Source organism: Dipodomys spectabilis, unplaced genomic scaffold (assembly GCF_019054845.1).
Source record: "Dipodomys spectabilis isolate Male_0828 unplaced genomic scaffold, ASM1905484v1 ptg000157l, whole genome shotgun sequence".
In the NCBI taxonomy this organism is placed as follows: Eukaryota; Metazoa; Chordata; class Mammalia; order Rodentia; family Heteromyidae; genus Dipodomys; species Dipodomys spectabilis.
In genome coordinates, this window is record NW_024870834.1 from 20,444,152 (window position 1) to 20,467,828 (window position 23,677).

Sequence of the window (23,677 nt, forward strand, 5' to 3'; positions counted from 1 at the left end):
AAGTCTTCTGCGCACACTGAAGTTGGATACCCACACTGATGGGCAACAGAGTGTGACAGAGAATGACTCGGTTTGGAATCAGTTAACTTGGATTAAATCTTGGCTCCTCGCTTGTGAGCTCTGGGATCTGGGATGAGCCAGCATCTTCATGTTTCAGATAGAATAAGTGCTTCTACCAGTAAGCCATGGCCACATACCTCAGGCACACAGAGTGTGCCGATGGCCACTGTTTCATGTGGCAGATGCTTGTTACAGAGGTGTTTCCTTGGTTCCTACGTCCCCTTACCCCACCGCTAGTTCTTAAGTTCTTCAAAGGCAGAACCAGTGAGTGAAGACTATTGAATGGGACACCTGGTTCCCTGTAAGCAATCTGCTGTCTCTGCCTCACTGCCTCCAGATCCTGCTGTTTCCAGCCTTGGGGCAAAAACAGATGGGACTTGAGGAAACATCATGGGATAATGCTGGAACAGAATGAAGATTCAGAAAGAGTAGTATGTGCTCAGGGCTCCATGGAGGAGGCTGGCTTGAAGAAAGGAGATTATTAGAGTAGAGGCGAGGTTTTCAAGGCAGGAGTAGCTTCAGCAAAGACTGAAAGTCAGGGAGATCTGGATTGAGGGTAGGGAGGGTGGGAGATCACCTGTTCCTTGTGTTTATCTATAGCCTTTGAACCAGCCACCTTGCATTATGATTAATATGTGTTTCTATGTCTCTCTGCCCACCCACCATTTGGGAGGCTCCACAGAATAGAGACACAGTGCCTTGTCTCCCTGTCTGCCCAGTGCCTGGCCTCCAGCCAGCATTAACTAGCAAAAGCTTGCTGAATGGATGAAGAGGCCTAGGCAGACCTACAGGGCTGCAGCAGGGTGTGTGGGGTGGAGGAGGAGGCAGGGCGGGCCTGGTAAGGGAGGCCCCTGTGACTGGCCTCCTTTGTATCCTGGCACAGGGCCGAGGTAGGCACTGGGGCACTCACCGGGGCAGTCAGGCATGGACTCCACAGGGCCGTGCCCTAGACCTGCTAGGAAGCCAGACCTTTCTAGAAGAGGAGAGAAGAGCCAGAGCAGCCTCTGGTGGTATGCATAGAGCATAAAGGGTGTTGTGAGGGGCCAGACCCAGAGGCCCCAGCAAAACCCAGCAGGCTCTCAGCAGGGAGTGTCAGTCACTTTGTTTATTGTACAGAAAGCTCACCTCTGCCAGCTAAGTCTTATGCCCTGTTGGGAAGGGTTTTCTTGGACTACCTGTGCCCATGGCCTAGGGGGTGGCATCAGCTATTCCCGCAGTAGAGACACTCACTAAGCCTGGTGACGTGATTCTCTGCTGGCTTTGCTTATGATTCTGAGTTTCAATCTGCCTCAGCTTCCACCCTGGAAAAGGGACCTAGTTATCTTGTCCTCTGCTGGACATATGACCATGTTTGTGGGACGGTAGGGGAGGGAGACGACAAAGGTAGATGCGGATGCTTGGATGGAATCTGGGATGTCTCACACACCAAAGGATTCACTTCTCACATAGCCCTCTAAAAGCATCTCGGTGGTGGCATGTTTGCTGTCAAACTGCAGCCAGCTTGAACCCTGGCCAAGATTCTGAGTCTGGCCAAGACCCTAGGACTCCCTCCTTGTTCTCTTACCTGGCTTCTGTGTCTCAGAGTTGAAGTTCAGTGCAGGGAATATTTAGGGATTCTGGATTGAGAAGAGGGTTGAAATAGGTCTCTTGCCCACTCCCCTCTTCCCTGTGACTGCAGGGCCACACCTCTTGTATTGGAGCCTTCTTCATTACTGGTTTGCAAACCTCCTGAGAACAGGGCTTATGTGTCCAGTGATCGGGAGAAATGGGGTCCTCTGGACTAGGGCTAAACTCTCAGTTATAGTAGGGTAGTGAGCAAATGACAAATAGCTACTATGTCCAGGGTAAAAGTTCAGGGCCTGGACAACTCTAGCTAGCCCAAGATGGCAATTCCAGACTATTTTCTCAGTCTAGCTGTACCCAGAGAACCAGATACCTGAGAGACAGCCTTTCAGAAAGTGAGCCTGAACTAGGGAGCCAGCTAAACCACACGGGACACCTTGTCAAAGCCCCTGGTATTCTGAGCCGACCTCCACTTCGGTGTTTTAAGATTCAGCCCAGCCATGTCAGGGCACGTGGTAAACAGATCCACAGCCCATGTTCCTGGCCATGGTGTAGACAGGAGTGGGAAGCTCATGGAGGGAAGCTGGTTATTTTTCCAGGTGTTTTACATGTAGTGTAGGAGCCAGTGACTCATGGGCTGGCCACTAGAGGACTTGTGTTCAGCTTTGTTTTCGAGGGCCTGTGTTGTGAGGGTGATGGGCTTCTGAGACTGGGCCTCTTCATATGATCTCAGCTTTTTGGGGAGTTTTGCTGAGCACTGGAAGAGAGAGAGAGAGAGAGAGAGAGAGAGAGAGAGAGAGAGACTGGCCTCAGGACCAGGCAGGAGCTGTAGCTGGACACCTGGCTATGAGTAGTGCCTTTGCCTGGGCATGCTCTGACTCACCTGGGGTGTTGTCTTGAGTGAACATTGTATGTGTGAAAGCACAAAGGCCTGCAAGCTCTGCCTCAGAGCCCACCTGGGGGATGAGGAACCAGGCATGAGGAGGTCGCGTGGTGAGCACGTGGGAGCCAGCTTAAGACTAGGTGCTACACTCACAGCAAGTTCCTGTCCCTGCCTGGGGGTTAAAGAAGCTTCCTGGAGGGAGGTATGTGAGGCCTGACGGACAGCCTGGGCCAGATGAGGAGGGTGGGAAGCTTTCCTAGTCAGATGTACAGTCTGCATTGAGATCTGGAAGCAAAACAGCAGCATCACATTGGAGGCCTTGATTGGAGGCCTCAAGCATGAGGAGACGTGCAGGAGCCAAAGTTGGCCGGGACTTGGAATTTAGACTTTGTCCTAAGATAGTCTCCTGCGTACTCAGAGAAGTGACTGTCTTGAGTTTAGGGCTTTGTCTTTATTTTCCTCTTTGCTTGGGAGATCATGAGCTCTGTCGCCTCTGCTTCCTTGTGTTGAGCTTGCAGGGCCTGAGGTTGTGCAGATTTAAGAGCAGGAGCTGGAGGCATCAGCCTCCAAGTGCTGGGGTGGGGGGAACTCTCCAGCCAGCTCTCACCCCCAGATCAGAGCTGAGCTGTGGCCTTAGGATGAATAGCTCCTTCCTACCCTGTATGACTGACTCATAGCCATCTGGTTTCTCAGATGAACACCTGGATGAATGCCCCAGGTGACTTTTGTTGGCATCCAAGGGTGTGTGTGTGCGTGCGTGCGTGCGTGCGTGCGTGCGTGCGTGCATGCGTGTGTGTGTTGGAGCTGCCATCCCTATTGTGCCCCAAGCTTTTCTCACACTTGCGTCTCATGAGTCTGGAAAACTCCTGTGTGGGTACAGTACTGCTTTCTTTTGTGGAGGGAAAAGTGTTTGTTTTCTTACCATAGATCTTTCTGAATGCTTCATAGGCCTCTAGTCACTGGTACTGACATTTGCCTGGTCTTCAGCCTTGGCAGACCTCTGGGTCTGGTCAGAAGTTGGTTGCAACAGAGAGGAGGAAGCCTGGTAGAAAGGGAGAGGGAGGGTTTAAGAAAGAGTGACAGACAGGTAGTCACAGGGACTGACAGCAGGCTGCAGCGTGGGTGCCTGGGCCTCATGGTGGCTGTGGGTTTCCTTTTGTAGTGTCAGATGCCCTACAGCTGGTTCCAGAGGGGAGCTGTCTGCAGAGGTTCCTCCTTACACCCTCTTTCCTGCACCTCAGCTGGTAGCAGCCTTGGAGAAAGTGGCTTTCTTCCTCTTCCTCACTGAGAAAGGCCAGACAGGAGCCACCTGAGGGACAGAGGAGTGGGGGCGGGGAAGGTGAAATGGAGGAAGCGGCTATGCTCTCCTGAGTTGCCAAGTTGGGATGTGCCATGAGCCCTGAGTGTTGGGACCCCCACCAGCTGTAACCACGTCTATGTAACCATGCCAGGGATGGGAGTGCAGGGGTTGGAAAGGCCAGGTTCAAGGGGTGGGCCAAGATGGCTAATGCAGGTATCAGACCTCCCATAGCTAGACCTCATACCCGCACTGACCCACCTCTGTGGTGAGATCCCTGCTTCTTGTAATAGTGTGCGTCTTAGCTATGGTAGGGGAGAAAAGCCATCGAGGAGGGAGATCTGTCCAGCAAGTCCTTGGTCTGAGCAGGGTACTGTGGACAGATGGGTGCAAGGGGACCTGAGGTCTTAGAGGAGTCTGGCAAAGCTGGCTTCAAGTCTTGGCTTTGTAACATAATTGCATGCACCATAGGCAAGAAACGAAGCCCCTTCAAGCCTCCTCTAGTTCACCTGCACGGTGGAGGTTAAGATAGCAATGCTTAGTTGTGGGAATTAAAAGAATGCAAAAGCTCTTTGGGTCCTCCTGGTGCAGGCTCAGTATTACTTCAGCTATCAGTGTTTGCTGCCTGAGTGGTCTCTCCTCATTTCCTCCCCTCCTTCCCCCCTCCTGCCCCCTTCCAGGTTCCCCAGCATCCACTCCTCTTTTCCCCTGCCTCTTAGGGCCTGTGTGTCCTTGTCCCTGGCAATCTTACTCTCCAGAGAGACCTCTGTAGCAGGAAAGTTCTTGGGTGATTCATCCTCCCCTATACCAGGCCCCTTGATTTGTTTTAGTCAAGTCCCTGTCTCAGCGTTAGAAAACTGCTGTGGTGTTATGTGTGATGACCCTTGTTGGTGAGCAATGGAAAGGAGGCAGAGCAGATGAGCCTAGCCTCTCCTCGTCTGCCTTAGGCTTCTAGTCCCTTCTTTGGGCCAGAGCAGCCAAGTCCTGGAGTCCATTTCATAGGCTTTACGTTGTTCCAAACTCTGTACCAGGTCTGAGTGGCCTTTCCTTTGCCAGTATCAGGAATCTGCTGGCGCGTGTCCCTGAGCTGGCTGGCCACGTGGACCTACCCTTGCTCTGGGCCCCAAAGCCCTGCAGTGGCTCACAAATTGACAGGGCTGTGATGGGAGGGAGGCATAAACACATGTGAGTATCCTGGGGCTCACAGCCTCCTGGAAACATGTGGTTTGCTGGGCCACCTCTGTACTGCCCCCTCTATTGCACGTTCTTCCTTCCTCTCTCGCTTCTGTGTCTGCAGTGAAAACGTTCACTGGGCTTAGGCAGCGTCCCAGAGAAGTGCACAGTTCCACCTTGCAGCTTCATGGAGTTGCCCAGGGTGACTCGATCTAGGGATGGGCTTTTGGGTCTTTGCTCCAAATAGGTTTGCCAATAACAGCAACTAAGGGTTTAAAATCAAGAGAAAAAGCGATTTCTCTGGCCTTCTGATCTTTCTTGTCTCAGTCTACTCCCAGGTCTGTTAGCCTGGATGCTTACTAACCTGCCTCTCTCCCTCCTGGCACCTTTTCACAAATGAAGACAAAGAGGGTATACTGGTAGGGTCTCTTGGGGTCCAAGAGCTGAGGAAGGAAATGGAGAAGTTAATTTCCTTCTGGGTGCCTGGTGAAAGTGAAAGACAAGGAGGGGACCTCCAGTGAGTCAGGCAGGCCCGCAGCAGACAAGCAGGTAGGCGGACAAGTAGGCAGGCATACAGGCCCAGGAGCCAGGCCCAGGGCTGGAGCTGCGGAAATGTGCTGAGGAGTGATAGCTTGGCAAGTTGAGGGGAGGGGCTAGTACTGGGTGTCGCCTGGACTTTGGACCCACCCACCCTCCCTGTGCTGGGCTGGTTTCCTGGGAACTGCCTGGGCTGCTGACAAGATCTGGAAAATCCAAGGACTGAGGTCACCTGGACCTGCAGATTCATTCTCCCCAGTGAGCGAGCAGGCTGAGTCCCTCTTCCCTCCTCTCCCCTCCCTGGCCAAGTAGCCCAGGACCAGAATCTTGAGGAAGAGGTGAACCATTGGACCACCACCAACTTTCTAGAGAGAAACAAGAACAACACACACAACACACACACACACACACACACACACACACACACAGGCACACATGCATGCACGCACAATCTGAAGAAAGAAAAAAATAAAAATACATGGAAGCAGCTATGTAAAATGCAGGTCTGGATTTTGCTCTGTAGCAGGATGGACCTTTTTAAAAATCAAGTCTGAGGGAGCTGGGGGTGTGGCTTAGCATGCGTGAGGGCCTGAGTTTAAGCTTCAGCTTTAAAAAGAAGCTCAAGTTAGCAAAGGCAGAGAAACCAGGCACTTTACACATGCTGTCATGGAGAATACCTGGACCGAAGTTCTAGCAAACGTACCCCTCCTATTGGAGTTGGGCTATTCTTTGCCCAAAGTAGCAAGGGCTCTAGCAGTAGAGGGGCAGGGATTGGGGAGCAGCAGCAGCTACTGACCCTGATGGGCTACTGAGCTAGATCTTGCCTCTAGCCTGCCAGGGCTGCAAAACGGGTTCTGTGCTAGTTCAGAAAAGACTTGGCAGCCAGAGCCCCACCTAGTAGCTCTTCCCAGGGGTGGGGCCTCATCTACACGCCTGAGCTGGAAGGACTGAGCCTGGTCCTGAGCGCTGGACTCTGTGAGCGCCTGGCAGGACTACCCAAGAGCCATGGCGGTGCTGGGAGTGACCCTTGACCTCCCACTTATTGTGTCTGGGATGTGCTTGGCGTGTGGAAGGAGGCTTTGTCTGGATAAGGAGCCTTCTGGGTGTGGTGGGAGGATGTTACGTGGACAGATGTGTGAGAAGGGCCAGGCTTAGCTGCCCAGTGATCCGTGGCCTGGGCTAGGAGGACAAGGGAGCCCAGTTTTGCCTGTGTCACCCATTTCCCAGCTTGCTTCAGGGACATAGGCTGAATATCAGCTCTGGAGGGTACAAATGACCCAACCAAGCACCACAGCTCTGGAGCCTAACCAGGAGGTGGTGGGACAAGAGGAGAGAGGCAGCATCTCAGGGGAGGCTGCCAGTTCTCCTGCCTTTCTGGCTCTTGCCTCACTAGTGCTGCTCTGTGGCATAAGGTGGGATCTTCTTGGGGGATCTTCGGACCTCCTTCTTGCATTTATACTGGCATACCATGGTCCTGAGGCTGACACTGCCACTGTTTTTCCTTCTGCAGGCTCCCAGACCGTGTGGAACATCATGAACTGGGAAGCGTAGCCGAGCCCAAGAGCTTCCAGAAGGAGAAGGAGGAGCCAGCCTTCCTCTCCCAGGACCTAACCCCTGATCCGGTCATCTAGCATCTTCCTCTGCCTCTGCTTTACCCTCACTTGGCTTCTGAACAGGGACCTGGTTTCCTGCAGGCTCTTTCCCCAGGGAATGGGCAGCTGGTGAAGGAAGTCTCAGTGCCCAGGCTCAGTTGGTCACACCATGAACCTCCAGGCCCAGCCCAAGGGTCAGACCAAGCGTAAGCGCTGCCTCTTTGGGGACCAGGAGCCAGCTCCTAAGGAGCAGCTCCCACCCCTGCAGGCCCCACAGCAGTCCCTCAGGGGGAAGGAGGAGCAGTATCGGGGGCACGAGGCCCCCCCAGGAGCTGCTTCCACCTCTCAGCCTGTGGAGCTGCCACCTCCCAACAACCTGGCTCTGTTGAACTCTGTGGTGTACGGGTCCGACCGAACCACTGCAGCCGTGCTGTCCCAGCAGGTGGGCTCCTCCGTGAAGTGGCCCAACTCCATGATGGCTCCAGGGAGGGGTCCGGAGCGCGGAGGAGGCGGGAGTGTCAGTGACAGCGGCTGGCAGCAGCAGCCGGGCCAGCCTCCACCCCACTCCGCCTGGAACCGCCTGTCCCTCTACGGTGGACCCAAAGGGGGCCCTCATCCTGGTGTGGGGGTCTCTACCTACTATAATCACCCAGAGGCACTGAAGGGGAACAAGGCCGGGGGCCCACAGCTGGACCACTATGGAAATGCAATGCGGCCCGTGATGCCGCAGAAGTTGCCTCTGGAGGTGGGGCGGCCCCAGGCACCCTTGAACTCTTTCCACACAGCCAAGAAAACACCAGGCCAGACACTGCCCCTGCAGCCCTTCCAGCTGGCTTTCGGCCACCAAGTGAACCGGCAGGTCTTCCGGCAGGGCCCACCCCCTCCCAACCCCGCCGCGGCCTTCCCGCTGCAGAAGCAGCAGCAGCAGCCGCAGCAGCAGCTGCAGCAGCAGCAGCAGGCAGCCCTGCCCCAGATGCAGCTCTTTGAGAACTTCTACTCCATGCAGCAGCCGCCCTCTCAACAGCCCCAGGACTTTGGCCTGCCACCCAGTGGGCCCCTGGGACCGTCCCACCTGGCTCACCACAGCATGGCCCCCTATGCCTTCTCCCACAACCCGGATATGAACCCAGAACTGCGCAAGGCCCTCCTGCAGGAGTCCGCCCAGCAGCCTGTGCTACCTCAGCCCCAGATCTCCTTCCCCCGCCGCTCCCGCCGCCTCTCAAAGGAGGGGATCCTGCCCCCCACTGCCCTGGACGGGGCTGGCACCCAACCTGGACAGGAGCCCGCGGCCAATCTGTTCCTACATCACTGGTCCCTGCAGCAGCCGCCACCTGGCTCCTTGGGACAGCCCCACCCTGAAGCTCTGGGGTTCCCACTGGAACTAAGGGAACCTCACCTGCTGCCTGATGCGGAGAGACTGGCACCTAACGGTCGGGAACAGGAAGCTCCTGCCATGGGCAAGGAGGAAGGTTTGAGGGCAGGGGGCACAGGGGACTGTGGGCAGATTGTACGAGGTGGGGTGATCCAGAGCACAAGACGGAGGCGGAGAGCGTCCCAGGAGGCCAATTTGCTGACTCTGGCCCAGAAGGCAGTGGAGCTGGCCTCGCTGCAGAATGCAAAGGTGAGCTCCACACTGGGGGCTTGGCCTAGCAGGGGGCAGGTAGCAAGTGGCCCTAGACTCAGAGTAGGGCATTTTTATTTTGTCAGTTCATTGAAAGAAATGGGAGAACTTCTTCAGTGCAAAGAACCTCTGCTCAAGGCACTCTACCTGAAGGAAAGCCAAAGTTTGTTATACTACAGAGGCAGGCAGGCAGGCAGAAAGAAAGGTGTCACACACCACCCTGTTAGCTTCTTCATGCAGGACTTGATTGGGAATTGAGGGAGGTGAGACCATTTCTGAATCAAGTATGCTAAAAGACAAAGAGTGTGGAGATTGCCAGGTGCCAGTAGCTCACTCCTATAATTCTAGCTACTCAGGTGGCTGAGATTAGAGAACCAGAGTTCCAAGCCAGTCTGGGCAGACAAGTCCAATTAAACTAGCAAAAAGCCAGAAATGGAGTAAGTGGTAGAATGCTAGCCTTGAGCAAAAAAAAAAACAGCTAAGCAAGCACTCTAGACCCCAAGTTTAAAACCCAGTACTCACACACACACACATAAAGAATATAGTGATCATTACACAGTAGTTTTGTTTGTCAAAATGCATTGAAGTGTAAATAGGTTTTAGTCAAGTGTTGGTTGCTTACCCGTGTTCCTAGCTACTCAGGAGGTTGAGATCTGAGCTAAGGATTGAGGTTCAAAGCCAGCCTGGGCAGGAAAGTTCCTGACTCATCTCTGGTTAACTACCAAAAAGCTGGGAATGGAACTGTGGCTCAAAGTAGTAGAGTGCTAGCCTTGAGCAAAAAAGCCCAGGGACGCCCAGGCCCTGAATCCAAGCACCACAACTAACCTTCCCCGCCCCCCCCCCCCAAAAAAAAAAAAGGGAAAAAAGGCTTGTTTTGATTGAACATGGTGGTTGCATACCTTCTAGAGTTAAAGATTGGGAGGATCAAAATTCTAGGCCAGCTTAAGCAAAAAGTTACCAAGACGGTCATCTTAACAAACAAGTCAGGTATGGTGGGGCAGGTAATTAAAGTTACACTGGAGTTATAAGTAGTAGGATCACAGTCCAAAGCTAGCCCAGGCATAAATACAAGACCTGACTGAAAAATAACTAAACAAGAAAGGAGTTGGGAGTGTGGCTCAAGTGGTAGAACACCTGCTGAACAAGTGTGAAGCCCTGAGTTCATACCCCAGCACCTCAAAAAGAAAATGTTGTATGTTAATTGTAAAACAATAAAGTTGTTCTAGAAAAACGAACAGAATTTGACCACCGTTGTTATGCTTGGAGCTTTTAATGCCAGATCACAAATAATTTATCACACCCAATAGGAAAGGTGCTATTACCTGTTTTCTAGTTAAAGAAGCTGAGACTCGGGTTGCATTTTCCAAGGCCACATAGCTGAGGTGGAAACCTCATATCTGACTGCGTTGCTAATGTTTGTCCCTTTCTTCATAGAGGTCTCTGCTGATGCCTCTAGGGCCAGGCTTGGTATTTAGGAGGCTTCACAATTAGCTTAGAATTTCCTTAGGGACCATCTATTTACTGTGGCCATCAGCTTGGGGAGACATAGATGCAGGAACCCTTGCCACAGCTTCCTTGCTTGCTTCTTTATAGATAATATTTTTTGAATATTTACCTGCTATACTTTGTGCCGTACATTGTGTCTAACGCACTTGTGGCATGAGATGGCTATCCAGAACCCCTGCTTTGGGGCAGGATGGCAGGCCTGGTGGAAGAGAAGTTATAGAGAGAGAATGCTTGGAAAATGTGGGTGGAGAGAGGGCTAGATTGTCAAAGACCAGTGGGAGCCATTGTGGTTGTTTGCGTTCCCTGGATTCATGGGTACTGGGGATAGGATGTTCTAGGGCTTCTCTGAATCTCACTTTCATCTACTTAATTTCCCTTTTCTTTAGGATGCCAATGGCTCTGAGGAGAAGCGGAAAAGTGTATTGGCCTCCACTACCAAATGTGAGGTGGAGTTTTCTGAGCCTACTTTAGCTGCCAAGCGAGCACGAGATGAGAGCGGGATGGTACCCCTCATCATCCCAGTGTCTGTTCCTGTGCGGACAGTGGACCCAGCCGAGGTGACCCAGCTTGGCAGTGTGGATGAAGATGGGAAGGGCCTGGAACACAGCCTCTCCGAGCACAAGCCATCCGTCATCGTTACTCGGAGGCGGTCCACCCGTATCCCTGGAATGGATGCTTCGGCTCAGGTAAGAGAGACTGTTCTTCTAAACCTCTCCTCTCTAGGGCTGAGAGCTTCTGAGGCCCAGGATGTAATGGGATGAGACCTTTTTGTATTTGAAATTAAGACTGTCTGGGAAGATCTAAGATGTGTGAATCACGCTTGTTTCAGGTCTTCAAATTGTGACTGGCCCCTAAAGTGAGTCAGGGCCCTATATGCAAGGTAGTGGGATGTAGCAATGTTTACTTGCTGTGTTAGTACTGAGAAATAGGTACCCTGAAATCTTCCATTCAGATGGAGGTTTTTGTCCATTTCTCCTTTTACTTCTGTCATTATTTGTGTTATATGTTTTCAGGTAATGCTACTCAGGTACATACTCCTTTAGAATTGTATTAGACACTTCATTGCTATGAAATGTTTCATTTTATTTAGCAATAGTTTGTCTTAAAATCAACTGGTATTTGGCTTCCATTTGATTAATATCTGGAAGGTATATTGTTTCTTTTTCTTTTCTGTGTCTTTATATACAGCTTTTCAAGTTTATTAATTTTTAGGCTAACAACTTGTCTTTTTAACCAGAGTACTAATACAATTTACCCTTTTCTTCTGTTTACCTCCTAATAAAACTATACATGGTCCCAGGCATACTTATGCATAGCTGTAATGCCACTTACTTGGGAGGCAGAAACAGAAAGAGGCTAGCAGGGCAGTATTAGGAAAACCCTATCTAGAAAGCAAAATACAAAAGAGAAAAGGACTGGTAGTATGGCTCAAGAGGTAAAGCATATGAAGCACAAAAGGTTTCAAACTCCTGACTGGGGTGAAAATTGTATATATGGTGAACAACATAATGTTTTGTTATGTGTGTACTTTGTGGAATGACTAGATCATGATAATTAACCCAGTCATTACCTCACATACTTATTTTTTGTGTGTGTATGGTAAAAACACTTAAAATCTGCTGTCTTAACACTTTCAAATATGCAATACGCTGTTATTAATGAGAGTCCGTTGGAGTAGATAGTCGATCGACTTGAACTTAACTTCTGTCTGACTGAAGTTATGTTTCCCTTGACAGCCTGTCCCCAGTCCTCACCCCAAGTTCCAGCTATGAACTCCACTGTTTTAGATGCCACGGATCTACTTATGATGGACTCTTTTATTTACTCTTTGCTTTCTTTGTATCCTGTCCTGTCTCTCCTGCACTGTGCAACTTTCTTCTCTTTTCCCCTTGATTTTGATTGGTCAGCCTTGTCATTGTGTTTTGCCACTTTGGAAATATGTTAGTTTTTTTTTTCTTTTTGTCTTTTTATTTTTGGTACTGGGGATCAACCCAGGACGTTGCACTTGCTCAGCAAACACTTTGCCACTGAGCTACATCCCAGCTCGAATTTATTAGTTATATACTGGGATTACTCCAGCAGGTCTCTTGGATTTCTGTAGAACTAGAAAGAAACCGATGCATGAACTGTTCTCTGACGAATGGTCAGTGGTGAGTACCAGTGTAGATGAGCAGGAGGGAAGCTAACTTGTTATGTACACTGAATGCACCATGATACTGGGGCTGAGAAGACTGCTGGAGATTTAATCACGTGTTCTTGGCTTATTGAAATCTAATGGAAGCACTATGACCTCTTCTTGGATTCTGAGTTTTTACAGGACTTGAACTCTATTTGCCACAAATATAAAATGATTGACAGGCATTTTCATTTTATAGGTATTTTAACATCAACAAGGCCTTGTAACATGTTTTTTTTTTCATTTGTTATTAATTTTAGATTTGCCCCTAACATATATCCCTTTGGCTGCTTTTACATAGTTTATCTCGTACCTCTAAGCTTTTCTCTTGGATACGCAATATGCTGTTTGTGAAGAATATCCTATAATATTTATTTCCTTTACTGTGAGTCTACTAATGATACATCTTTGTTAGGCTTTGATTTCAGAAGGTGTTTTCATTTTATCTTTCTTTTCGAAGGATAGCTTCACCAGGGAGTAGATTCTATGTTTGTGGTTATTTTCTTTTGACTCTTTAAAGATAACATCCTATTGTATTCAGGCTTCTTTTTTTTTTTTCTTTTTCTGGTCCTGGAGCTTGAACTCAGGGCCTGAGCACTGTCCTTGAACCTCTCTGTGCTCAAGGCTAGCGCTCTACCAGTTGAGCACAGCACCACTTCCGGCTTTTTCTGTGTATGTGGTACTGAGGAATCAAACCCAGGCTTCATGCATGCCAGGCAAGCACTCTACCACTAAGCCACCTTCCCAGCCCTCAGGCTTCCATTTTATTTGCTGTGTTAAACAATTCCAGTTCTTAAAGTAGGCTGAGGCAGGAATATTTCAGGTTCAAGACCAGCCTGGGCTACCTAGTGAAATCCTGTCTCAAAAATTTTTTTTTAATTGATTGATGAATGTTTAAGCCATAACTATCATTTAGATGTAAGGTACCTTTTTTTTTTCTTGTTACTTTCAAGATTTGGGATATCTTTTTTTGTTGTTGGTGGTCATGGGGCTTGAACACTGGGCCTGGGCATTGTCACTCAGCTCTTCAGCTCAAGGCTAGTGCTCTACCACTGGAGCCACAGTGCCACTTCCAGTTTTCTGATGGTTTATTGGAGATAAGAATCTCACGGACTTTCCTGCCTGGGCTGGCTTTGAACTGCAATCCTCAAATCTCAGCCTCTTGAGTAACTAGGATTACAGGCATGAGCCACCGATGCCTGATTTGGGGTTATCTTTTGTCTGATTGTTTTTTGCCTTTGATTTTCAGCAATTTTGTTTCCATAAATGTGGTTATTCTCTTTTAGAGTTTGTAGTTCACCTTAAATATTTCTTCTCCATCTTCTTTCTTCTTCTGGAATTCGTTACATGCTCATTGGACCTTTTCACATATATTACTTATTTTATGACTGTCATGCATTTTCTTGTATTTTCTAATTTTTTTCCTGTCTGATCTTTCACTTCACCAATTTCTCACTAGCTGTATCTAATATGTTGTTAAACCCATTGGTTGAGTCATTTTAGTTCTTTCACTTTTTAATTCTGAGATTTCCATTTGGTTCATTTTCAGAGTTTCTAGTTCTTTGATGAAAGTTTCAAATTTGGCTTTTATTTTATAAATTAAATCTAGTTTTTCTTATTATTTTTTTTTGGGGGGGGGTCCGGTCGTGGGGCCTGAACTCTGGGCCTTGGCACTGTCCCTCAGCTCTTCAGCTCAAGGCTAGCGCTCTACCACTTGAGCCACAACACCACTTCCGGCTTTTTTCTTTTTGCTTTTGTGGTGCTGAGGAATCGAACCCAGGGCCTCAGGCATGCAAGGCAAGCGCTCTACCACTGAGCCACCTTCCTAGCCCTAAATCTAGTTTTTCTTATAGTTTATAGCTGGTGGTTCCATTAATATGTTTTCTTCTATTGCCTCACTGGTTTTTTGTTTTTGTCGGTTGTGGGGCTTGAACTCTGGGCCTTGGTGCTGTCCCTCAGCTCTTCAGCTCAAGGCAAACGCTCTACCACTTGAGCCACAGCAGCGCCACTTCCTGTTTTCTGGTGGTTTATTGGAGATAAGAGTCTCACAGACTTACCTGTCCAGGCTGTGAACCTCGATCCTCAGGTCTCAGCCTCCTGAGTAGTTAGGATTACAGGCGTGAGCCACCAGCGCCCAGCTTTTATTTCTTGTTTTTAAATGACGTCTTGCTTTCTTGTCTATGGAGTCACTTTATTAAGAGCCAGTATATTAGTCCATTTTCTTATAGTAACCTGAAGCTACATACTTAATTTTTTTAATGATTTATTTTGCTCATAATTTTGGAGCCTAAAATTCCCATCTGTTCAGCCTCTGGTGAGGACCCCCTGACCACGTACATCACAGCAAGGCAGATGGCATCAAGGTGGGAGTCTGCAAGAGAGAGCAGTCATGTAGTGAGAAGGGAAGCAAGAAGAGTGGGACAGGGGCTGGGGAAGGTGGCTCAGTGGTAGAGCGCTTGCCTTGCATGCCTGAGGCCCTGGGTTCGATTCCTCAGCACCACATAAGCAAAAAGAAAAAAAGCCGGAAATGGCAGTGTGGCTCAAGTGGTAGAGCACTAGCCTTGAGCTGAAGAGCTGAGGGACAGCGCCCAGGCCCAGAGTTCAGGCCCCACGACTGGACCCAAAAAAAAAAAGAAGAGTGGGACACATGGGGCCAGACCTGATCTTACAGCAATTTATTCTCGTGAGAAGGAACCTACTTCTTGAGAACAGTGTTAATCTCTCTGAGGGCAATGGCCCTCTGACATAATTACCTAGCAGTAGGCCCTAACTCTTAAAGCTTCTGCCACTTAAACACCACCAAACTGGGCTGGGGTGTATGAACTCTCAGGGAACAAACCACATCCAAGCTATAACATCAGAGACTATGAAAAGATTGCTTAATGTCTGAGGAGTGTGGCTTTGATTCCTAAAGACCCGCCCTCTGATTCCTTCTTTCTTCAGAGCTTGGTTGGGACTATGTGCAGGTGGGTCCGGGAACTCTCTGTACTAGCCTCAGTGTACACTAATCCCAGCACTTTTCCCATGGTCCTCCTATTGGAAATCCTGAAAAACGGGTACCTAATTCTAGTATTCTGTGTCGTGTGTGTGTGTGTGTGTGTGTGTGTGTGTGTGTGTGTGTGTGTGTGTGTGCGTGTGTGCGTGTGTGCGCGTGCACACGCGCGAACGTACTTGTACGCGCATGCTGGGGCTTAAAATCGGGACCCAGATGCTATCCCTGAGTTGTTGTTTTACTTAAGGCTAGCACTCTACCAACTTGAGCCACAGCTCCATTTCCAGCTTTTTGGTGATTAATTGGAGATAGGGTCTCAGGAACTTTTTTGGCCTGGGCTGGCTTTGAACCACAATCCTCAGATCTCAGCCTCCTGAGTTGCTAGGATTATAGGTATGAGTCACTGGTACCCAGCTCTAATACTTTATTTTTTCATATAAAAATGTAAGTCTCTTCTCCTTCATTCAGTATTGTTCAGTTAGCATCTCCCCATTTCAGGCAAGATTTAAACGCTTTCTTTTTTCCATTTCAATTAGATATTTTATATGATCAGAGGCACATAGTTAAAAGCCTTCTTATTATGTCTCCTCATTGTCATGCACCATTTATTTCCCAGATTGGAAACCATGACTTCACAACTAAGTTCTAAAATGACCTGAAATAAAAATGTGTGTTGTATGTATGTGTATCTGTGTGCAGAGAGACAGAAAGAGACAGAGAAGAGAGAGAAAGAGACAGAATTCCTTCCAGATGTGATTCTTTATTTTTATTTAAAGACTGGAGCCAAGTGCTGATGGCTCCTGTCTGCAATCTCAGCTACTCAGGAGGCTAAGATCTGAGGATCACAGTTCAGAGCCAGCCCAGGCAGGAATGTCTAGACTCTCCAATTAATCAGCAACAAGTCTGAAGTGGAAGTTGGCTCAGGTTGTAGAGTGCCAGCCTTGTGCAAAAAAGCCAAGCATGAACTTAAGGCACTGAATTCAAGGCCCCCCCCCCCCCCCCCCCCCCGCCCCACAGCACCAGCTCACCCCCAAAATAAGACTCTAGGTGATATTTTCCTCTTCCAAAGAGGATTTATCTTCACTGTGGTATGTAGCAAGGGGCACACAATCTTGAGTTTTTGTTTTTGTTTTTTTGGTAGTGGGGCTTCAACTCTGGGCCTCTGGGCACTGTCTCTCAGCTCTTCAGCTCAAGGCTAGAGCTCTATACCTGAGCCACAGTGCCACTTCTGGTTTCGGGTGGTTTATTGGAGATAATAGTCTCGTGGACTTTCCTGTCCAGGCTGGCTTTGAACCACAATCCTCAAATCTCAGCTTCCTGAGTAGCTAGGATTACAGGTGTGAGCCATGGGTGCTTAGCCCTAAGTCATTTTAGTCAGAGGTTGAGATGGGAGGATTGGAGCTATGAATTATTTTCCGTAAGGACCAGCCTATTTCTGATTCACCGTTGTTCTCAGATACAGCTCTTTGCAGTCCTAGTCCAAACCTGGTGTTTACCAGACTCGCCTTCCTTGGTAAGCCCTAAACTCCAGTTCTTATTCTGATAGCCTCTTTGGGTTTCTTAGCCCCTCAGCTTGCAGTTATGGCATCTACCTCTAGGGAAAAGGTAGCTAGCTCCAGTGCGGCTCTTACCTCCTGAGCTTCCTCCCCCTTCTCCCCCCTGCCCCCAAAACCCACTACATCCTTGGTTCTTTAATTTGTTGCCAACCTATGTGTGCTCTGATACCTTCAAAACAAGTGCTGTTTGTTGTTGTTTTTTTAATTGAGATCAGGTTTTCTAGTTATTTCCAGTTAGAGAGTTGGCTTGCTCTCTATAACAGAGTGGTGGTGTTTGGGCAGGAGGGCTAAAACTCCCAAGATTATTATGTTAATTAATCCAAGACTATCTGTTTTCTGTGGTTTGGGGGGGGAATGTTCAGGAAAGAGCCTGAACAACTAACTACATGGAGGTGTTTAATATTTCAGGTGAGGAAATAGGCCCAGAATAGACAAAAGATAGATTGTATTAGCCTGCTTTTCACTACTATAATGAAACATCTGAGGAAGGCTAACTTATGATGAAAAAAGGCCCATTGGATTCATGGTTCTGAAGGTACAAGGTCCATAGGCCTTATCTGGTAATAGCTTTTTGTTGTTGTTGTTGTTGGTCATGGGGCCTGAACTCTGGCCTGGGCGCTGCCCCTCAGCTCTTCAGCTCAAGGCTAGCTCTCTACCACTTGAGCCACGGTGCCATTTCCGGCTTTTTCTGCTTATGTGGTGCTGAGGAATTGAACCCAGGGCCTTGTGCATGCAAGGCAAGCGCTCTACCACTGAGCCACCTTCCCATGTTGTTCCCCTACCCCCCACCTTTTTTTTTTTTTTTTTTTTACTGCCACAATCCCAAGGTAATTCAGAGAATCGTATGGCAAAAATCAGGGAGCACATATGGCTGGTCTTTGTTCTGCTTCCTGTAAAGCCATGAAGATTCATCTAATGACCTCATCTAAGCCTAGTCATTTTCTAAAGACTCCACCTCTTAACACCATACTAAGTATCTGCCTTTTTAATGCCCTTTCACGAGTATGTGCTAGGGTGTGAATTTACACGTTAGCACTGTCTGCTCAATGGTAGAGCACTGGTCTAGCATCGGTGATGCCACAGTTCCGTTCTCAACACCAAAACCAAAAACTCAAACCTAAGCATGGCGCTCATCTCATGCAGCAGATAATGGCAGTGCTAACCCTGGAATTTGGGTGACATGAATCTGTGCTCAGGGTTGTCACAACACCAGGCATTTGTGGGAGGTTTATTTTTGATTATTTGTTTGTTTGGTTATTTTTCTTTGTATTGTAGATGTTTCAATCATGAATAAAACAGAATGGTATAGTGAGGAAATGTTTAGTCATCACCCAGTTTTCCCACTGGTCATAGCCGTATGCAGGAGACTCTGACTAAAGCAAACAGGGCTGGAGGTATGCCTCAGATCTGATTAGCAGGTGAGAGTCCCTGAGTTCAAACCCTACTACTATCAGAAAAATAAACAAAAACTATAGCCATCTGGGCACTGGTGGCTCACGCCTATAATCCTACTTAGGAGGCTGAGAACTGAGAACGTGGTTCAAAGCCAGCCTGGGCAGGACAGTGTGAGACTCTTATCTTCACCAAACTAGGTAGAGTGCTAGCCTTGAACAAAAAAGAAGCTCAGGGAGAGCACCCAGGACTGGCATGTACGTGTGTGTGCACGTGCGCACACGCAAACACTACACTACACTCAGTTGTATTCCATCTTTATCAATCTTCAGTTCTCCCTGTCCCTAGGTTATTTTGAGGCAAATCTCAATACACACAATCCCTACACACTATCTGAATATATATGTATCATACATACGTGCACACCATACATACCATCTGAATATAGAAACACATGCATCTGAATACATCCTTTTTTTTTTTCTTTGCCAGTGCTGGGGCTTGAATTCAGGGCCTGGGCACTGTCCCTGAGCTTCTTTTGCCCAAGACTAGCCCTCTACTACTTGAGCCATAGTGCCATTTCCAGCTTTTTCTGTTTATGTGGGTACTGAGGAAGCGAACCCCAGGCTTCATGCATGCTAGGCAAGCACTCTACCACTAAGCCACATTCCCAGCCCTACATCCTTTTTTTTAACCTACTTTCCATACCATTATCACATTTAAAGAATTGTCAGATATATGGGATCGTTTAATTCTTTTAACTATGAATACTCTAAGCTTTCTGGATTTACGTTTTATTTCTTGTCTAGCAAGTTGGTGGAGGGGGGCCTTTTGTGCTGCTGCATTGTTTTCTGTCTAGTCGTGTTGTTCCCTTTAAGAGTAGAGAAATGAGCACTTCAGTTTTATTTTGTGTATAAAAGAGAAAAGAGGGCACAGATGGAGGAAGGCCATGGCTAGGGCTTCACAGGGAGTCAGGGCCCTCTGGTGGAAGGTGGCATGGGAGTTGGATTGTCGGGGAGGGGGAGAGCCTATTTTCCGTTCAGTCAACATGGCCAGCCTTGCTGTTCTGTGTACCCAGAGAGATGGATGGCCTGGGTGCTGCTCACCCCTGCAAGTTCTATCCTCTCCGTATATGACTGAAGCAAGGAAAGGTTTCTATTCCCTCACAGCCCTTCCTATAGGCTGTGAGACATACCATGGAGTCTGAATCAGGGGGCCAGCCTCTGACAGCATGAGTGGGGTAGCCTCTGATAATAGATGGAATCCTGCAAGGGCAGGGATTCTCTTGTTCCATTTTGGTAGTCCTATGCCTAGCTCAGGTCTTGGCACAAAATAAGAGCTCTCATCTAATGCAGAGACTAGAGTTCAAGTAGTGATGGGTTTATGGAGTTGTTACTCTGTGCTAGGGAATGCACAGATTGGTTTCCATGAATTAGATCACATGGTCTTCAAGCTAGCGTATTAGTTTAATTTTTTGAGACAGGGTCTCCCTATATAACACAGATTGGCCTATGTAACTAAGGTGGCCTCAAACTTGACATCCTCCAGCCTCTGCCTTCCAGGTGCTGAGATTACAGGCCAGGACCACTACAGGTAGACACAGACTTCTTTTTCCCATGTTAAAAATGACACATACAGGTTGTATAATTTTAAGTGGCATGGGGCTGGGAAGGTGGTTCAGTGGTAGAGCGCTTGCCTTGCATGCCAGAGGCCCTGGGTTCGATTCCTCAGCACCACATAAGCGAAAAGAAAAAAGCCGGAAGTGGCGCTGTGGCTCAAGTGGTAGAGCGCTAGCCTTGAGCTGAAGAGCTGAGGGACAGCACCCAGGCCCAGAGTTCAGGCCCCACAACCGGACCCAAAAAAAAACAATAATAATAATTTTAAGTGGCAAAGAAAAGTGATAGACCCCAATCCAAGCAGTCTAGCAGCACCACTGAACCCTCCACTGCTGAACACTCCACAAAAGGGCATCAGAGCTATGGTGGGGGCCACATAACAGAGCTCAGGATGGTTTCTACGATTTTTCTTTTAAGAAGAAGAAAAACAGACGACGTGTGCAGCACAGAGAACATGCAATAACATCTCTGGCCCTTTACAGAGAAAGTGTGTGACTTCTGAGGAGGACTGAGACCTGCCTCCTCCTCCCCAGCTTGCTGGGTGGGCACAGAGGCCGGGCCGTTTCAGGGGTGGTACTGGCCGGCCAAGATGTGAGTTTCCCTTGGGCTGCAGGAGGCTGAAGCCATCTTTACTTTTCCTTCTCTAGGCTGAGGACCTGAATGTTAAGTTGGAGGGGGAGCCTTCTGTGCGGAAACCAAAGCAGCGGCCCCGGCCAGAGCCCCTGATCATCCCCACCAAGGCGGGGACCTTCATCGCCCCTCCAGTCTACTCCAACATCACCCCGTACCAGAGCCACCTGCGCTCCCCCGTCCGCCTCGCTGACCACCCCTCGGAACGGAGTTTTGAGCTGCCCCCTTACACGCCACCCCCCATCCTTAGCCCAGTGCGGGAAGGCTCCGGCCTCTACTTCAATGCCATCATATCAACCAGCAGCATCCCAGCCCCTCCACCCATCACGCCAAAGAGCGCCCATCGCACCCTGCTCCGGTCTAGTAAGTGATTGAGAATGCAGGGGAAAGGGCAGGGGAGCAGCTTGCTTTATGGGGTTGCTGAGGATTGGACTGGACGCTGTGGGAGACCAGAAGTGGAATGAGGGGAGTTCTACTGCTCACATTCAGATCCCAGTTCCATTATTTATTACATCCCCCGCGCATGCCCTCCCCCATACAAATCATTTAAACTCCGTTTCTTCAGTATTAAAATGGACCTTAGTAGTACTTGGTTGGTGATGAAATTGCTGGTATTTAGCTATGTTTTGGATCTACAATTGCAGTTTCCTATGGTACAACTTGATGGCTACCTACCTCTTAGGGTTGAAGTGAGGATCAGATTCATTAGCAGGTAGGAAGCACCTAACACCGTCCTGGCAATTCATAATGTTATGGTATCATGTTATTCATAATATCATAATATTATAATATTTATGCAGTAGGTCTTGTCCCCTAAACCTCTTGGGTAGTATTTTGACCAAGAGCAGATATTTTGGCAATGTTTGACCTGGGTGGTATATTGCTGGAAAAATGTTGCCCATTCCAAAATGGGAAAACAAAACAGGAATAATCCTAGCTATCCCTTAGGGAGAGGATACTGTGGTATAGCACTTGGTTGGTTGCCTTCACCCAGTTCACCTCTGACCTTCACCTCTGACCTAGACCTCACCCATGATTTAGCTCTCTGGCGACCCCTAGTGTCTGTGGGCAGGAATGGTTTGCCCTGTGTCTGGCAGGGCAGCCTGCTTTCCCCCCCTCCCCCGCTTCCCCCCCCCCCCCCCCCCCCACCTCCAGGAAAGCTTTTCTCCCTGGCTAGGTTGTGCAGGAAGCCATTGTAGAGAGCAGACAAGAGGAGGTCAGTTTGTTCATTGGTATTTATGGAGTACTTGGGTGTAAAACGCCTTGAACTGGGTCTTGTGAGGACTCCAAGAATGTATGGGACATCATGATCTATTCTAGAGAGAAAGTGCAATGCAGGGTCATTAGGGAGCTGGCAAGAAAGCCTTGGAGACAGAAAAGCAGAGGTTGAACAGTTTGAGACCAGCAGCCAGTGAGTGAAGCTGACACTAAGTTCCAAGCCTGGGAGGGTGGAAAGCATTTGGGAGTGGGTGGGGCTAGGGCTGAACTCTGGAGGGGGAGGGGCAGGAAGAACACGCCAGGCCAAGCAGATGACTGCTGCAAAGATCTGTAGGTGAGTCTGTGCAGGAAGAGGTATGGCCAGGAGGTGAGCACACCATTGGGCTGCTAGGATGGACAGGCCAAGCCTTGGGCTGGTGGGAGGCATAGACAACGGGGAAAATCTGAAACTCCTAGCTATGGATTTCAGGCTTTATCTCCTGTTGTGGAAGGTCTTTTGTTTGTTTTGGAGCAAGGGAGTGTCTTAATCTTGTGGAGCCTGAAGATGAGTTTGGGAGAAACTGAGGCAGAAATTCCAGAGAGTAAGTAAGAAGTTAGTTATAAAACCATGATTCTGCTCACCATTTTCCTAGTGCACCCAAAGTTTCAGCCTCTCTGCTAGCCACCATAGTTTTAGGTTATAGTTGGTTCTGTAGAGTAGAGCTTGTGGCAGTAATAGCTCTGTGCATTATTTCATACAATCCTTATGTTAACTCTCAAGACATAGAAAGAGCCCCTTTAACAGATATGAAAAACCAAGGCACCTGAATATTTAGTAAAGGGCCTCAGTTGGCACATACTTATCAGTCTGGGCATCAGGACAGGGTGCCTGAGTTCCAAGTGCACTCTGAGTCACCGCTGTGACTGTTGCATGCAGGACTGTCACCCAGGGCTGTGGGTGCTTTGCTGAAGGGAGGAGGGTACCATTTATCAACATGCTCTTTGTCCCATAGACAGTACTGAAGTTACCCCGCCTGTCCTGTCTGTGATGGGGGAGGCCACCCCTGTGAGCATCGAACCGTAAGTGCAACTGTACTTGGGCCCTTGCAGGCTAGGGGGTGGGGGTGGGGGCAGAGGGATTGCATGCAGGTGGCTTCTGAGAACAAGAGGGGGGCTACACAGGCTACTTCTTTGGACTTTTCTGCAAATCGGTCCTGGCCTCTGCTGTCTGTCTTCTTCTGGATTCCATGTGGAAATTTTCCTGAAACTTCCAGCTCAGCTTGAATTTTTCTCTGAGAAGAGCAGGGCTGGGGAGGTGGGGGGTGGTCCCAGAGATCTCCCTGTCAGCATGGAACAGCTTCTCCCGCTCCAGCTTCTGGGCCTTTCCTTTCTGGCAGTGCCAGGCTGTCTTCACAGTCTTCTAAAGCCAGACTCCCTGCACTCAGAGGTCTTACTCTGTCCTTTCCACCCTGCAGACGGATCAACGTGGGCACCCGGTTCCAAGCAGAAATCCCCTTGATGAGGGACAGTGCCCTGGCAGCTGCAGACCCTCACAAGGCTGACTTGGTATGGCAGCCATGGGAGGACCTGGAGAGCAGCCAGGAGAAGCAGAGGCAAGGTGAGGAGAGTCTGGGGGCTGAGCATGTCGGGTGAGACTGGTATGAATCAGGCTTAGCCAGGCGTGGCTCTAAATGTGATTGCCTTCTCTTCTCTATGATTCTCATGAAATCCAGTGGAAGACCTTATGATAGCTGCCTGCTCCAGCATTTTCCCTGGTGCTGGCACCAACCAAGAGCTGGCCCTTCACTGTCTGCATGAGTCTGGAGGAAACATCCTGGTAAGACAGCACCATTGGTTCAGGGCTGGCCCCTTGGAAAGGCCGCCAT

General features: G+C 49.0%; 1 protein-coding gene across 4 annotated transcripts in view; it reads left to right on the forward strand.

Annotated features, from left to right (window-relative positions):
• Mideas (mitotic deacetylase associated SANT domain protein) overlaps nucleotides 1-23,677 on the forward strand; it is a 79,395-nt gene that overhangs the window by 43,845 nt on the left and 11,873 nt on the right. For 3 of the 4 annotated variants that reach the window (XM_042692601.1, XM_042692600.1, XM_042692603.1), the window contains exons 2-7: nucleotides 7,024-8,726; nucleotides 10,619-10,918; nucleotides 20,612-20,957; nucleotides 22,805-22,871; nucleotides 23,267-23,409; nucleotides 23,525-23,628. In XM_042692601.1, the coding sequence (XP_042548535.1) occupies nucleotides 7,275-8,726; nucleotides 10,619-10,918; nucleotides 20,612-20,957; nucleotides 22,805-22,871; nucleotides 23,267-23,409; nucleotides 23,525-23,628 (2,412 nt within the window). In that variant the 5' untranslated portion in view covers nucleotides 7,024-7,274. The remainder of the gene's footprint in view (nucleotides 1-7,023; nucleotides 8,727-10,618; nucleotides 10,919-20,611; nucleotides 20,958-22,804; nucleotides 22,872-23,266; nucleotides 23,410-23,524; nucleotides 23,629-23,677) is intronic. The other variant, XM_042692602.1, reaches the window with a different exon arrangement.